The 17,987-nt window shown below is 43.0% G+C and overlaps 1 protein-coding gene and 1 pseudogene across 1 annotated transcript in view; both read left to right on the top strand.

Annotated features, from left to right (window-relative positions):
• The window catches only part of CCDC60 (coiled-coil domain containing 60), a 164,238-nt gene that overhangs the window by 69,590 nt on the left and 76,661 nt on the right, over positions 1-17,987 (top strand). Inside the window, exon 2 of the mRNA XM_065903789.1 lies at positions 6,987-7,066. Within this exon, the coding sequence (XP_065759861.1) occupies positions 6,987-7,066 (80 nt within the window). The remainder of the gene's footprint in view (positions 1-6,986; positions 7,067-17,987) is intronic.
• On the top strand, positions 12,093-12,977 carry LOC136145783 (nucleophosmin pseudogene; annotated as a pseudogene).

Consider the following 17,987-nt stretch of genomic DNA (forward strand, 5'->3'; position numbering starts at 1 on the left):
GCATTGGTTTTCCAGGCAACAGAGATGGAGGTACCACCTACACTCTGCAAAGCAATGGAAGAACTGAAGGATCTTAAGTCCAGTGGCACACCCAAGGGAAGCAAAGACAAAGTCAAGTCTCCCAGGCTAGCTTTTCTGAAATTCAGCTAGGGACTTTCTGTGACTACAGAAAGTAAAACAAAGGACATCCAAGGACATGGTGATAGGATTGTACTTGGCTTTTATTTTCTCCTATTTTTTTTTTAAATCTTTCCCTGGTACCTGTTAGTTCATTTTTTAACCAGATGATAGTCTAAAACGTAGAGTTGTATTACAAATGTGTTACCTCAGTAAGGAGATACCTTAATCAGTGTCTGTAGGGAAGAAATTCTTAGCATTAGCTTGTTTTTCAGCAGGAAGGACCTAAAGGGTGTGGTACACAGAACACAGGAGTTTTGACGCAAGCAGAGCTGGTCTCCGAGATCTGGAATATACAGTACTTCCTGGGGAAAGAAACTGGGGAAAGTTGGAGAGTTCTGCATTTTCTCAAAAGGTGGGTTTTGATAATGATCTTGAGAGAGCAAGAATGATCCTAATTTTGGATTTGCATCTTAGCCACAGGAAATTCTGGGGGTGTCAGGCTTAGAATCAAAAGATAAGGGATGTACAAAGTTATCATCTGCAAAGGGCTCCTCGATTAAAGGGAAGACCAGACTTATAGTCCGGAAATAACTGATCAGCAGCTGGAGCCAAGGTGTTTGTATGGTGGGGGCTGGGGAGGCATTTTCACTTCCTCCTCCCCGAGGAAGACTGATCCTTGCAAACTACATTTCCCGGGCACCCCTTACCAGCTGGCTTCCCTGTAGGTTTGGCCAGTAGGAGGTGGAGCAGGAAAGTGGAGGGAGGGAGAAACAGAGGGAGAGAGAGAAGGAGGAAGGCTACTGTATTTCTCCCCATCTCTCACTCAGCTTCTGGTGGCACCTTCAGCTGAAAATACATCTCTTCCACAAGTCCAGCTTCTGCCAAGTGGCCCAATTCTAGAGCTTCTGAAGGCTACCTTTTCCCTTAGTCCTAGCACCGGAAGTGGTAGAACTTTCATTTTGCTAATCTCCAGCATGACTTATCTTCCCTAATGTGGCTTTTCAGCTCTTCTGACACCTTTGCAACTGCTCCCCTATGTTACAGTCCCTCTCTTGAACTATCTAGCATGATTTCCTGCCTGTACCCCTGCCTGATACTGTGTGTTAAAATATACTTTAATTTTATTTTTTTTACTAGAATATAGTTTATTTACATAGGGCTTCCCTGGTGGCTCAGCAGTGAACAGTCTGCAGTGTAGGAGATACAGGAGACACAGGTTTGATCCCTGGGTCAGGAAGATGCCATGGAGGAAGGAATGGCCACTCCAGTGTTCTTGCCAGGAAGATCCCATGGACAGAGGAGCCTGGTGGGCTACAGTGCATGGGGTCTCAGAGTCAGACACGACTTAGAAAATGAACGCACTGAACACAGTTCATTTGCAGTGTTGTGTTAGTTTCTGCTCTACACACACACAAACACACACACACGCTATTTTTTTAGCTTCCTCTCCATAGTGGTCACTACAGACCATTGAGTAGAGTTCCCTGCGCTGCACGATAGGCCCTTTTATCTGTTTTCTATATAGCGGTGTGTATATGTTTATCCCCCCCAGTCTTCTAGTTTACACCCCCCGCCAGTAACCATAAGTTTGTTTTCTGTTAATACATCTGTAACTCTATTTCTGTTTTATAGATAAGTTCATTTGTGCCCAAAATAGACTTTTAAATTCCCTCATTCCAGGCTCTTAGATTACTTGTTTAAAACAACATTAAAAACTTACATTTTGTTTATTTTGATAGTTAGTCAGAATTGCGTTACAAATAAGAACAACGGTATTATTTTATTATTAGATAGTTGACATAAGTAAACTATTTTAGAATCAGGAAAAAATGTAGCCAAAATAAAAATTATTATTTATCTACAATTCAAGCAGTCTAAGATAATATCCCTTTTAACAATATGTTATATTTACTCCATGGGCTTCACTGGTGGCTCAGATGGTGAAGAGTCCTTCTGCCAATGCAAGAGATCCGGATTCCATCCCTGGGTCAGAAAATCCCCTGGAGAAAGGAATGGCAACCCACTCCAGTATTCTTACCTGGAGAATTCCCATGGACAGAGGAGCCTGGCGGACTACAGCCCATGGGGTCACAAAGAGTCAGACATGACTGAGTGACTAATACCTACTACCTGCTTATACCTTGCCATGTATCAATATTTTAAATCATAGTTTATATCAGTTTATATATTTTTTCAGGAATTTCTATAGATTTTTATGAATGTAAACTTTGAAATTCTCCATGATGTAAGCTCTTAAGCTCTTCGTATTTGTAACATTCATTTTCCCCTTGAAATTATACTCCCTTCCACATCAGTTGAGTATGCATCTCACCAACATTAAATGGTAGCACCAAATTCAGATCATCATATTCCATTGTCTGGCTCAACCACAATTTATTCGCCCAGTGCCTGTTGCTGGACATTTAAATGTTTTTCACCATTACTCACAGTGCTGTGGTAGACATCCTCATGGATAAATCTTTTTTTATCCTTGCTGCATAATTTTCTTGGATAGAAGCAGATTTGCTGGAGCAAAAGCGTATATAGTTTTAAGAGTTGTCATTACCTATGGTGAAATTGCCCTCTAGAACGGTTGTAGAGATGGCAGTTCTTAGATGCTTTGTGAACTCCTCATTGTGCTCACATCAGAGTGTGTTTATAAATATCCTGACAGCCAGCACTCCCTCATTCAATGTCAGTTATTACCAGTGGCTTATTTCACTTGTAATTAAACAATTGTCACAATAAAAATGGTCTCCTAAGAATCCTCTGAAATACTGCAATAATTTCAGCACTTGTGGAGCGAATCTTCTCCTGCTAAAGCCTTGTGTCAAGCCAAGGACATAGTCTGTAAATTGTTCAGCACCAATCCCAGTCTATATAAACTCAGTCTTTTAGAGTAGTGTGAATTCCTGGTGCACAGGCAACTGTCATTAGGTGAGATTTCAGGGGAAATACTTGAAATGTGGACAGTTATCATAGTTCCTTCATGAAGGGATGAAACCTGGGATGTTTAGGAGAGTAAAGGGTATATGACTGACACCAGGAAGCATTTCAGTCATAGATTTTCAAATTGTGGCAAGGAAATCTGACTGTGTTCATTTTGTCTTTGTTCATAAATGTGTTCTAATCATAACATCTGTGATGAAAGTTGCTTTGGTTCTGAAAGAAGGAATTAATTGGGTGCTTATAAAAGGGGGAGGAAATTAGAAAAAGGCAACCCTGATTTCAAATGTTTGATCTCAAAATAAGGCCAGTCTCATTGCTTTCATTGAAAAATGCACCAGAACAGAGATCATCTGATCTTAATTTTCTAGAGGAGAAAGAGAACTGGTTGAAATAATTATTGATCTGTTGCTGCCCTGACACATCTAAGGGAGGAAGCTGTTTAAGAAATATTGTGGTTGTGAGGGAAAGAAAAGCCAAGTCAAACCGGTTGAAATAATAAAGGAAATGTTTGTGAAAAGTTCAGGTTCTAATGAAGGTTGATCAATTCAGCAAGGTACCATGGAACAGGTTTTTCTTTGACTCTCCTCTCTGCCCCTCCCCACATCTTCTTCAGCTGGAGGGTGGCCCCCTCATGGGCACAAAACAGCTGCCAACACCCCCACAGGTTATCTGCTTCTCTGTCCATAGTCTCTGAGGAAATAGAACTTCTCTGCCTGTGGTTCCTTAGACTTAGGAATCATGTTTCTTAGAACCGTGTAACTCATTAGTCCAAACTGGATCACATGACCATCCCTCCGCCAGCCCACTGAGAGGTGGGCTCTGTGCTGTCTGGCTCCAGCCACTTAGGACCACCCCTGTTGCTGATACCATAAGTTTTTTCCAAGGCTCAAGTGCTGCATGGGAGAGGGGCAGGAAGCCTTAGCAGGCAAACCCATATCAAGGGAGAGAAGGGATACCAGGAGTGTGAGAAAAGCCAGTGTCCATTATTTAGAAGTTTTAAGAACTCCTGGAAATTCTTACAGGCCTCCTTGGAAGTCTACCTCTCCACCCACTTCACCATCCCTCAAGATGAAAACTGATAGATTTGCCATCAATTTTCAGCCAAGGGATAGAAACACCCTGGTATATCAGGATAAGCTTGATATATTACCTTTAAGTTATTGCTAATGGTAACTAGAAAGATAAAGTTTATAAATGACTTCATTGTTTCATGTCTAGCAGAACTTATTCAAGGCTGTCTCAGATACTTTTTTGTATCCTCTATGCTTTATTTGGGCTTCCCAGGAGGTGCCAGTGGTAAAGAATCTTCCTGCCAATGCAGGAGACACAAGAGACATGGTTCAGTCCCTTTTAACAATATGCTATATTTACTTCCATGGGCTTCCCTGGTGGCTCAGATGGTGAAGAGTCATTCTGCCGATGCAAGAGACCCAGGTTCCATCCCTGGGTCAGAAGATCCCCTGGAGAAGGACATGGCTACCCACTCCAGTATTCTTGCCTGGAAAATTGCACAAACAGAGGAGTCTGGCGGGCTGCAGTCCATGGGGCCGCAAAGAGTCAGACACTGCTGAGCACGCATGCATGCATGCATGCTTTATTTAGTGAACCAGAAGGAGTACCCTGGGGACTTGCAGTAGATTCTCCACCTCTAATCTGAGCTGCGTGGCACAGGACACATACTAGGTAGCCCAGGAAAAAAGTGGTTCAGAATCAGGCAAGCCAGTGACAGTCCCTTCCCTCTACTCCAGACCCCACTCTGCATCTCCTCCACCCCACCAGAAATGCCATTCAATTTTTAAAAAATATTTTACTGGAGTGTAATGTCTTACCATTGTCTTACTTACCATTACTTACTTATGTTAGTAATGTCTTCCATGTTGCATTAGTTTCTGCTGTACATCTAAGTGAATCAGTCACACAGTATACCTGTATCTACTCTTTTCTAGTTTCCTTTTCCATATAGGTCATAACAGGGTATTGAGTAGAGTTTCCTGTACTACACAGTAGGTCCTTATTAGTTATCTATTTTATACACAGCTGTGTGTATATGGCAATCCTAACATCCAAATCCAACCTCCTATCCTAACCTCCCCCATCCTATGATAACCATAAATTCATTTGCTAAATCTGTGATGCTGTTTCTGTTTTGTGAATAACTTCATTTGTACCATTTTTTTAGATTCCACATGTAAGCAGTGGCGTACGACATCTGTCTTTCTCTGACCTGCTCCTCTCAGTATGACAATCTCTGGGTCCATCCACATTCATTCAATTTTGATATGGCTCCATTCCCTTCCTTCTTCATTCCACTCAAAAGGCCCAGAGCAGCAGGCACCACCGCCCCCAATTTTATTTTTGGAGAAAGTGGGTGATGATAGCTGCTGAAAAAGCACCAGGCCTCCTCCTACGTGTGCACATTACTATGATTTCTGTTAGTGAGTAGCTGACCTGTCCTCACTGTGCCTTCAGAAACCACCCATCCGCTGTGGTCAAATTTCACTAGCTGTTTATTTTTTCTTTAAATCTTTTCTCTTTGTTTATTATATAACTGATTAACATTTACTGCAGAGCAATAGGAAAATCACATAACCTAAGAGAATGTAATAAAATCTGCCATAATCCCACCCCAGAGAGAATTACCACATGACAAGGGAGTTTTTTTTTTTTTTATATCTTTTGATATGTGTACATCCAAACAGATCATTTTTCCAAAAACAAAGAATCATGCAATACCTATTACTTTGTAATGAGTCTTTCTCAGAGAACTCCTCAGAGCATCTCTACACTTTGCATTGTTATACTGTCATTACATTTAATTGCTGCATAGCATTCTGTCCTTACGAGGCACCATGATTGCTGAACCTGTCTTCTATTGTGAACTTGTGATTTCAATGAGTTTGCTGTCACAGGCAGCATCCTAGCAGTTTTGTGGATGAACCTCTGTGCCCGTGCAAGGATAGTCCCACAAGATGCCTAACAGCAGAAGAATCGTTAGACCCAAGGGCATGCCCCCTTTTACAGCATTTAGTATGCACTGATGAACTGCCCTTCAGAAAAGACAGTGCAATGTATTCTCCCACCAGTTTTATCTGAAAGCATCCATTTTCTCATAATTTCTTGGCATTTCCTTTAATTAAAAAAGCCTAATATTACAGGAATTAATTTTAAGACAAGATAATCAAGTTAATAGTCTTGTTATTGTTCACCAAATTGGTGACTGAGAAAAGTGATTTTTATATTAAAATATAGTTAATTGAACTCTCTTCTTTATATTGACCCAGTATCCACCTCTGAGTAATAAATTTGTCTTGTGAGGTTTCCCCAGTGGCTAAGAAAGGCAAATGAATAGCAAAAAGGGAAAGAAAAGCCCATAAACAATTACTTGGATAAATCACTCATAAAATCCTGCTAGGGGAGCAGTGGGAAGGGTACATTTGCATCTTTATATTGACAAAATTCAGCTGTCTAAATCCACTACCTGTGCCGCCTACAGCAATGATTATCAATATTTAACTTTTTGTTTGAGTATGATGCTTGTAATAGAAGCTTCTGTTTTTCCAAAGCTTGCAGTGAGTCAGAAATTTAGCAACTAATTTGATCATCACAACAAGGTAGGAAATAGCCCCTCATTCTGCTGAAGAAACTAGGACCCAGAGAAGATGAGTAACTTTTCCAAGGTCACACAGGCTGTCACCAGACAGAACGAGGTTCAGAGCTCAGATTCGTCCATCTCCAAAGCTCTTGCTGTTTCCAGCATGCCCCGGGGCCTCTCTTTGGTGGAGCCAAGGATGCTGTGACCCACAAGGGCCCCTCCAACCTGATCAGACGTCTCACGTGAACACATGAGCCTCCTGCACCCCAGCTCACTGCTAACAGTTGTACTAATGCTTTTCCTCTCACTTCTTGACTTCCCTCAGGTCCCAGAAAAGCCAATGAGAAGCATCAGGTATATGGAGAAGGAAATAATAAACCTCAAGAAAGACCTTAAACGAAGCCGGTGAGTGAGCCCCTTACTGAACGACCCGCAGACAAGTTGATAGGGATGAGCTGATGGGCTACGGGGGGATGCGTGGGGTCTTTACCCAGTCTCAGTGCCCCTCAGCCTGAGCCATAAGCCAGAGATTGGCAGGAGGGCAGCCTAGTAAGGACTGGGGACAGACCCATTTCTTGGCTGGACTTTGCAGGGAGTACCAGAGTGACCTCCCCATTCTTGCTCAGGCCAGTCCCAAGCCTAGAATTCCCTCTGCTTTCCTTCCTGGGACTGAATCCAACTCAAAAGAGTCTTCATGTGCTGGAGCACATGAAAATTCTTCCCTTTTTACGGCACACCCACAGCATGCTAGCCAAGAGTCAGATGGACTTGGTCTCAAATATGGGCCCAGCTACCTGCCAGCTGGTGACATTGGAGGAGCTTCTTAACCTCCCTGAGTCTGTTTCCTTAACTGTAGAGTGAATATAATAATATGGGGTTGTTAGAAAGACACGGTGAAATAATACATTAAAATGCCAGAGCCTTGTATACCGTGTCGCTCATAGCTTTTTCCACCCCACCAATTCCTTCCTGCACGGTAGCAAGAGCAGAGATCTGGGACCATATTTTATTCATTGCTGCGGGGTGAGGTGGAATTTCCTGGGACCTGTAACATTCCAACATGGGGTTGTACATGGGGCTTTTGGCAGAGCAACTCAAGGCAGGGTGAGAAATGGAGATTCTTTTAACAGAAAACACACAAGAGACATGCTAAGCAGGGGGTGCTACAGGCAGCGTGGGGGTTGGCGGTCTGCTTTTCTTACGCGTCTCCCACTCTGAGCCAGAGCCTGGTAAGAATCACAGGGACATGTTTCCGTCCTCACTGCTGTGGTCAGGAAGTCCTTCCTTCGCTGCCCACCCAACTCTCTACCCTGTGTAACAGCACAGCTTTGACCGAATGGGTTGACTCAGCCCAAGAAGAGGCAGGGAGGTATGGGCTTCAGAAACTGGGGAGAAGGAAGGGATGAAGGGGGGATGAAGGGAGGCATCAAGACAGGGCCCCGGAGAACAATCCCCCACCAACCACCAGAGGGGTGGCTGTATCAGCTCTGAGAGGGTCTCTGGACACCCACTGTCCAGCAGAAATATAATGTGATCTGTTCATGTAAATTAAAAATTTTCAGTAGCCCACATTGAAAAAAAATTTTAAAGTGGGGGAAAAAACAAGTGAAAGTCATTCTAGTAATATATTTAGCAAATATATCCAAAATATTATCATTCAACATGTAATCAATATAAAAAGGTATTTTTTAATTCAAATAGCATTTTTAAAATTTATTTATTTATTTTACTTTACAACATTGTATTGGTTTTATATTTTTTAAAAGATATTAATGAGAAATTTGTATTCCCTTTTGAACATGTGATGAAAACGGGTGAGTGATGAAAATCCACAGTGTACAGTTACACTTAGAACATATATTAATTTAGACCAACCACATTTCAAGTGGTCAGTAGTTATTACAGACTGAATTGTGTCCGCTCAAAATCTGTGTGTTGAAACCCCAACCCTCTACATAATTGCATTTGGAGAGAGGGCCATTGAAAAGATCAGTTCAGTCTCTCAGTCATGTCTGACTCTTTGTGACCCCATGGACTGCGGCATGCAAGGCTTCCCTGTCCATCACCAATTCCCGGAGCTTGCTCAAACTCATGTCCATCGAGTCGGTGGTGCCATCCAACCCTCTCATCCTCTGTTGTCCCCTTCTCTTCCTGCCTTCAGCCTTTCCCAGCATCAGAGTCTTTTCAAATGAGTCAGTTCTCCGCATCAGGTGGCCAAAGTATTGGAGTTTCAGCTTCAGCATCAGTCCTTCCAATGAATATTCAGTACTGATTTCCATTAGGATTGACTGGTTTGAACTCCTTGCAGTCCAAGGGACTCTCAAGAGTCTTCTCCAACACCACAGTTCAAAAGTATCAATTCTTCGGTGCTCAGCTTTCTTTATAGTCCAGCTCTCACATCCTCTCACATACATGACTACTGGAAAAACCATAGCTTTGACTAGACAGACCTTTGTTAGCAAAGTAATGTCTCTGCTTTTTAATATGCTGTCTAGGTTGGTCATAGCTTTTCTTCCAAGGACCAAGCGTCTTTTAATTTCATGGCTGCAGTCACCATCTGCAGTGATTTTGGAGCCCCCCAAAATAAAGTCTCTCACTGTTTCCACTGTTTCCCCATCTATTTGCTATGAAGTGATGGGACCGAATGCCATGATCTTAGTTTCTGAATGTTGAGTTTTAAACCAACTTTTTCATTCTCCTCTTTTACTTTCATCAAGAGGCTCTTTAGTTCTTCGCTTTATGCCATAAGGGTGGTGTCATCTGCATATCTGAGGCTATTGATATTTCTCCCAGCAATCTTGATTCCAGCTTGTGCTTCATCCAGCCTGGCATTTCACATGATGTACTCTGCATATAAGTTAAATAAGCAGGGTGACAATATACAGCCTTGACATACTCCTTTCCCAATTTGGAACCAGTCTGTTGTTACATATCCAGTTCTAATCGTTGCTTCTTGACCTGCATACAGGTTTCTCAGGAGACAGGTAAAGTTGTCTGGTATTCCCATCTCTTAAAGAATTTTCCACAGTTTGTTGTGATCCACACAGTCAAAGGCTTTGGTGTAGTCAATAAAGCATAGGTAGATGTTTTTCTGGAATTCTCTTGCTTGTTTGATGATCCAGTGAATGTTGGCAATTTGATCTTAAATGAAGCCAGTGAGCGAGCCCTACACTAAACGACCTGCAGACAAGCTGATAGGGACGATCTGATAGGCTACGGGGTGATGCATGTGGGTCTTTGCCCAGTCTCAGGGGCCCTCAGCCTTAACTGTAAGCTAGAGATTGGCAGGAGGGTAGCCCTGTGAGGACTGGGGAAAGACCCATATCTTGGCTGGACTTTGCAGGAAGTACCTGCATCAGAGTGACACCCCCCCATTCTTGCTCAGGCCAGTTCCTTTGCCTTTTCTAAATCCAGCTTAAACATTTGGAAGTTCACAGTTCACATACTATTGAAGCCTGGATTGGAGGATTTTGAGCATACTTTGCTAGCATGTGAGATGAGTGCAACTGTGCAGTAGTTTGAACATTCTTTGGCATTGCGTTTCTTTGGGATTGAAATGAAAACTGATCTTTTTCAGTCCTGTGGCCACTGCTGAGTTTTCCAAAGTTGCTGGCATATTAAGTGCAGCACTTTCACAGCATTGTCTTTTATGATTTGAAATAGCTCAACTGGAATTCCATCACCTCCACTAGCTTTGTTCGTAGTGATGCTTCCTAAGGCTCATTTGACTTTGCATCCCAGGATGTCTGCCTCTAGGTGAGTGATCACACCATCGTAGCTATCTGGGTCATGAAACTCTTTTTTGTATGGTTCTTCTGTGTATTCTTGTCACCTCTTCTTAATATCTTCTGCTTCTATTAGGTCCATACCATTTCTGTCCTCTATTGTACCCATCTTAGCATGAAATATTCCCTTGGTATCTCTAACTTTCTTGAAGAGATCGCCAGTCTTTCCCATTCTATTGAAAATGTAATTATGGTTAAATGAGGTCAGATAGGTGGGGCCCTAGTCCAGTAGGATTGGTGTCCTCATAAGAGGAGAAGAGGATGCCAGGAACATGCACACATAGAGAAAAGGCCAGGTAAGGGCTTAGCTAGTAGATGTCTTCTGAACTGTAGGATATGCACCTTGATCATGGGCTTCTGGCTGCCAGAACGAAGAGAAAATAAACATCTATTGTTTAGACCTTGTGCTCTGTTCTGACAGCCCCATCAGACTCATGTAATTGTCACTGTTGCAATTACCCTGCAGAGAATATCCCAAGGGAAGGGGGTGATGGCGTAGTCTCAGAGTTTCAAGCAGAGCCAGGCTCAGAGATGGCCTGTGTACTTGGCCCTCAGAATCAAGGGATGAGATCCACAGGGATCCCTCTGTTAGTTGCAGACACATTGCCCTGTACAGTGTGGGAACCCAGGTTAGAGGGCTTTGACTTCCCCCGTGGCTCAGTGGTAAAAAAATCTGCCTGCCCTGCAGGAGATGTGGGAGATGAGGGTTTAATCCCTGGGTCAGGAAGATCCCCTGGAGGAGGAAATGGCAACCCATTCCAGTATTCTTTCCAAGACAGATCCCATGGGCTGCCATCCAGAGGTTCACAGAGAGTCGGACACATCTGAGTGAATGAGCATAGAAGACTTTAGAGGTTGATGCTTTGGAAACCCAGGAGCCCCAGGAACCCATGAGAGGTAGAGTTAAGAGGCCAGGAGTTACCTGTGTGGGGACATCCAGGCCGGTGGCAAAGAAAGAGGGTTGTGCACAGCTGTGGGCGCACCTCCCAGCGGGGATCTGCCCTCTGCTCTGCAGTCATGCCTGGAGGATGTTCCAGGTTTCAGAGGAAGTGTTCCAGGCTTCAGAGGAAATGGTACAGCAGGAAAATTGGATCAGAGGTGAGGTTCAAAATACAGGATCATCATGTATGTCATGGGCACTCATCAGTCAGAATAGACACTGGCCATACAGAACCGGTATGACCATGTCAGTTCTCACCAGCTGAATGTTAACAGCCTTGAGGTCGATGATTCTCACTCAACATGCAAAGACACACCAGAGTCTCTGGAGCCTGGAAATGAGAGTTCCACGGTAATCTGTATTGTAGACTAAAGGATGATAACTGTGCCTTCATCCACAAAAGTTCCAGATACCAGGACTCAACCCAGTCCAAGGAGGGTAGCAAGCAGTAGTGAGTCAGCCTGTAACCAGAACTGATTTGCTAGATTTCCAGGAAATCTGCAAACCAGTTATTAAGCACAGCTACTGTTAGGAATTAAATTATATAAACTTACACGTTGGGTTGTAAGTTTATAAATCATATAAACTTAAATGTTGGGTTGGCCACTTTCCCTGGCGTCATTCCGTCCTGTGCGGCTGCTCGTTTGAATAGTAGTCGTTTAATTCCATCCGGCTTCTCTCCCACATAAGTGCATGCTGCCAACCCATGGAGGATTCAGTGGACGTGGACATGAGCCCCTTGAGGCCCCAGAACTATCTTTTCAGTTGTAAACTAAAGGCTGACAGAGATTATCACTTCAAGGTGGATAATGATGAAAATGAACACCAGTTATCTTTAAGAACGGTCAGTTTAGGGGCTGGAGCAAAGAATGAGTTACACATTGTTGAAGCAGAGGTGATGAATTATGAAGGCAGTCCAATTAAAGTAACACTGGCAACTTTGAAAATGTCTGTACAGCCAACGGTTTCTCTTGGGGGCTTTGGAATTACACCACCTGTGGTCTTACAGTTGAAGTGTGGTTCAGGGCTTGTGCACATCAGTGGACAGCACTTAGTAGCTGTGGAGGAAGATGCAGAGTCAGAAGATGAAGAGGAGGAGGATGTGAAACTCTTAAGTATATCTGGAAAGCGTTCTGCCCCTGGAAGTGGTAGCAAGTTTCCCCAGAAAGAAGTAAAGCTTGCTGCTGATGAAGACGACAATGATGATGAAGATGACAATGATGATGATGAAGACAATGATGATGATGATGATTTTGATGAGGACGTTGAAGAAAAAGCTCCAGTAAAGAAATCTGTATGAGATACTCCAGCCAAAAATGCACAAAAATCAAATCAAAATGGAAAAGACTCAAAACCATCAACACCAAGATCAAAAGGTCAAGAATCCTTCAAAAAACAGGAAAAGACACCTAAAGCACTGAAAGGACCTAGCTCTGTAGAAGACATTAAAGCAAAAATGCAAGCAAGTATAGAAAAAGGTGGTTCCCTCCCCAAAGTGGAAGCCAAGTTTATCAATTATGTGAAGAATTGTTTCCGGATGACTGACCAGGAGGCTATTCAAGATCTCTGACAGTGGAGGAAGTCTCTTTAAGAAAGAACTGATTTGAATCAGTTCTAATGAGATGGATGAAACTGGAGCCCATTATACAGAGTGAAGTAAGCCAGAAAGATAAAGATCATTACAGCATACTAACACATATATATGGAATTTAGAAAGATGGTAATGGTAACCCTATATGCAAAACAGAAAAAGAGACACAGATGTACAGAACAGACTTTTGGACTCTGTGGGAGAAGGTGAGGGTGGGATGTTTCGAGAGAACAGCATGTATATTATCTATAGTGAAATAGATCACCAGCCCAGGTGGGATGCATGAGACAAGTGCTCGGGCCTGGTGCACTGGGAGGACCCAGAGGAATCGGGTGGAGAGGGAGGTGGGAGGGGGGATCGGGATGGGGAATACATGTAACTCCATGACTGATTCATGTCAATGTATGACAAAACCCACTGCAATGTTGTGAAGTAATTAGCCTCCAACTAATAAAAATAATTGGGAAAAAAAAAGAAAATAGCTTAAACAGTTTGTTAAAAATTTTCTGTCTTATTTCATTTCTGTAACAGTTGATATCTGGCTGTCCTTTTTATAATTCAGAGTGAGAACTTTCACTACCATGTCTGATAAATGTTGTCCACGTTCCATTGCCAAGAATGTGTTGTCCAAAATGCCTGTTTAGTTTTTAAAGATGGAACTCCACCCTTTGCTTGGTTTTAAGTATGTATGGAATGTTATGATAGGAATAGTAGTAGTGGTGGTCAGACAGATGGAAATGGTGGGGAGACAAAAATATACATGTGAAATAAACTCAGTATTTAAAAAAAAAATGTTGGGTTGGCCAATAAGTTCATCTGGATTTGTCCACAAGATATAACAGGAAAACCCCAAATGAACTTTTTTGGCCAACCCAGTACATCATATTAAAACAAATGTGATAAATAGTCATAACTCATCACTCCTTAATGATTTCATAGATTTTTACTGCTGGCTGTGCTCTTGAGATTACTTCTGTTTATAGTATCTGTGTGGTAGACGTTATGTATAATGGGGGTTCCACATTCACTGATTTCATATCACTAGCTCAGTGTCAGCCATAGTGGCAGTACTTGTGCACAGAAATCATCAGAAGCTACAAATCAGGCTCATTGTCCCTCCAGAGAGGTGGCTGTTACACACACACCAGCACCCTCTGTGGACATGCCCCCAGATAACCAAGGTAGAGCTTTCCTCTAAGCCTGTAGAGCAGAGGGGTGAAGGAAAGGTGATAAAGACAGTGGCTTTTCTGCCATCCTTGGTTTGGCAGGCTGCGCAGGCTGCACCAGACACATCTACCATGGCTAGAATTTAACATCCTCATCAGACAGGCTTTAACATCCTTATCCAAGTGCTGGACGTGAAGGACAGTGTGGAAAGAGCCAGACAGAAAAGCCACAAAGCAAGAAAACAAGAAACAACAGAAAAACCTTCCCCCTGGCCATGCTCCTGGATCCCACTGACACTTAAGGAGCCAGAGATCCCCCTTCAGAAGCAAACACCTTGTTTTCCAGGGGAAATCACCCTCTAAGAGATGCACACCCCTTGGCCTCATCACACAGTATTAAATGAGGTGTATAAGTGGAGAAGATATTGTCTTTTCTACTTACTGTTTTTAATATCCATTTCACCTCCTGTTAGAATTCAGCCTACCTTGTGCCAAACACCTTCACTGTCTCCTCGATTTTTATTTAATACTTCAACCCTCTTATAATTCAATTGCACCATCCCTGGTTTCATGGCCAATTTAACATGATGCTAAAAAGAATAAAAATCTAACTGCTTTCCTCCTCGCCTGTTCCACCAGATGTTCGGTGGCACTCAGCAGCCGCCATGCACTCACTTGCCGAATTTCTCTTCCCTCGTGGACGTTGACACCCAGGGCTTTTGTGTGTGCCCAGTTCTAGGTGAAGGCAATGGCACATCTTTCTCCAAAGCTGCTGATGCTTTTTATTGCACATGTTTTAAGGGAAACAGACATCTCTGCAACTAAAACAACAGACGTGTCGAAACTGAAGCTATGATTTACCCACACGAAGTTTAGTTAGGTACCAGCAATTGCAAATAAGCAGTGGCAGCCCACTCCAGTGTTCTTGCCTGGAGAATCCCAGGGACGGGGGAGCCTGGTGGGCTGCCGTCTGTGGGGTCGCACAGAGTCGGACACGACTGAAGCGACTTAGCAGCAGCAGCAGCAGTGATGAGTTAGCCCTCTCCCCCAGAAGATCCCAGCAGGGTACAAACGATGCAGGTGTTTCCAAGGTCTGAGGCTTTGCTTTCCAGCTGCATTTTGGGAGACAGCCAAAGCAGGGCAATGAGAAATGACGGAGGTGGGATTTGGGCACAGGAAGAAGCTTTTCTTTTGTGTGAAGTTAGACATTTCTTCTTGATACCTCCTTAGTTTTCTGTGGTCGTTCATTTTCTTCAACAAGTATTTATTGAGTACCAGGAATCACAGGTATACACCAGGCATCATAGTATATGCAGGAGACAGGGCAGTGAAATAGACAAAATTCCTGTCCTCAACGAGTAACAGACAATGACTTGTGTTGAGCAAAAAGACAAACAAGTTAGCAAGTAAATGTACAGGATTGGGGTGGGAACATTGACCATATCCTGTGAAGAGTATAAAAGAAGGCGATGTACAGGCATAACTTGTTTTACGGCGCTTCATGGGTACTGCATTTTTTACAAATTGAAAGTTTGTGGCAACACCACAAGTCTGTTATAGGCACATTTTTCCAATAGTATTTGCTCACTCTGTGTCTCTGTGTCACATTTTGGTAATTCTCTCAATATTTCAGAATTTCCCATTCTTACTATATGTGCAGTGGTGATCTGTGATCAGTGATCTGTGATGTGACTGTTGCAAAAACATTAGAATCATTGAAGTTTCAGATGATAGTCTTCTCTAGCAATGAAGTATTCTTTAATTAAGTTACATACATTTTTTAAGATATAATGCGATTGCATGCTTAGACTACAGTACAGTGTGCATGCCAAGTTGCTTCAGTCGTGTCCACCTCTTTGAGATCCTATGGACTGTAGCCCACCAGGCTCCTCTGTCCATGGGGATTCTCCAGGCAAGAATACTGGAGTGGGTAGCCATTTCCTCCTCCGGGGGATCTTCCCAACCCAAGTCTCTTACGTTTCCTGCATTGGCAGGCAGATTCTTTACCAGTACAGTGTAAACATAGCTTTTATATGCACTGAGAAACCAAAAAAAAAAAAGTGTGACTTGCTTTATTGCAGTACTCACTTTATTACAATGGCCTGCAACCCAATTCACAATATTCCCGACATCTGCCTATATACAGCAGTGGTGCTGATGGGGAACAAGTGCTGCTTTAGTGAGAGGGGTCAGAGGAAGCAGTCTTGTAAAGGGAGCCATGGGCTGACATCTGAACGGTGCCTCCTGAATGGAGTATTTTATGGGTCAACAGGTGGATGGGTGCCGAAGCCAGAACAAACCAACAGTATTGGAGAAGCAGAAAGAAAACCAGCGTGACTGGAACAGATGAGGGAGACGGGCGCAAACTGGAGCCTGTATACAGGGCCTTCAGCCACACAGGCCACTGGGAAAAGCTTGGGTTTTAGTCTAAATCCAATGAGAACCCTCAGGAGGGTTCTGAACAAGAGAAGAATATCGTCTGATTTTTAAAAAGAACATTTCATCAGCTGCGTAGAGGTCAGTAGGAAGGCTATGGTAAGAGATATTGATGACTTGGATCAGGCAAATAGCAGTGCTTTGGAGGGAAGTGGGTAAATTTGAGATTTTTTTTTTTTTTTTTTTTTTCTATTTTGGAGGCACAGGACTGGATCAGATGTGGGACATGAAGAAGAAGGTGCAATCTCTTCCTCCCTCACTAGGTTGTAAGATGTGTCCTAACCTAGAATATATCATGTCCACCGTCATGGTCCCTGAGTGTTTACTGATGGAATATTAATTCTGTGTCCATGCCTGGAATTTAGCAATTAAAAATAAAGGGGAAGACCCGTGTATTAATTTAGGGGAAGTGAGTGAAGGAGACAGCTTATCTATAAATCTGTGGGATAAATCAGTTGATGAGATGGCAAGTCGATTGCTGTCTCCATCGGGCCAGTCTCTCTCTTCCAGTGCCTTCAAACTGGAGTGTTCACTCTGCCTTTTTTGGGAATGGCCTGTGATTGGGAAGAGAAGGTATTAATGTTGTCCTACAACATAATCAGTCTGTTCTGCAAATCCCCAGGCTCTAGCTCAGTTCTTAGCATAGAGAAATCCCTCAATAAATATTTGCTAAAGTTTATATTTGCATCATGTCTTAAAAATCTTCCCTGAGGCAAGCAGGAAAGTTCCTTTTGCTCCATTTCTCAGATGAGAAAACTAAAACTCAGAGAAGCTCAGAGATTCCCTTGCAGTCATTGTGACAGTTAGCTATCACCACATAACAAATCACCTAAAAAAAAAATCAATGACTTTAAAATAATCACATTTACTGATGACTGTGAGTCTGTAATTCAGTTGGGAGATTCTCTGGTCTCAGCTGGGCTCTCTTGAGCATCGGTCCTCAGCTGAGGTTTGTGTAGGAGGCTTTGCAGATCTTGGCTGGGCTCCCTCCTAGGCTTGGAGGACAGCATCGTAGGTGGGTCTAGGATGACCTTGGCCCTAACACCACAGTGTCTCATTCTCAAGCGGGTCAGTTGGGTGAGAATAGGATTCTGAGGGAGAATGAAAGTATGTGAGGCCTCTGAAGTTTTAAGATAGGAAACATCACTTTGTGACCGAAGCAAGTCACATATCCAGCTCGGATTAAAGGTGCGGGAATAAATTCTACTTCTTTATGGGCACAAGGGCAGAGATTTCAGGTCATTTTTTCAGTCAACCACAGTCAGGTAGCCAATTCCGAGCTGGTCTTTGACTCATGAGCTAGTTTCCCGAAAATTAATTTGTACAAATCAGAGTCTCCCTCTTGGGAGTATAAAGTGGAAACCACATCAAGAGCCAAGCAGGTGACAGTGGGGGAAGAAGCTACAAG

Source organism: Muntiacus reevesi, chromosome 13 (assembly GCF_963930625.1).
Source record: "Muntiacus reevesi chromosome 13, mMunRee1.1, whole genome shotgun sequence".
Taxonomy (NCBI): Eukaryota; Metazoa; Chordata; class Mammalia; order Artiodactyla; family Cervidae; genus Muntiacus; species Muntiacus reevesi.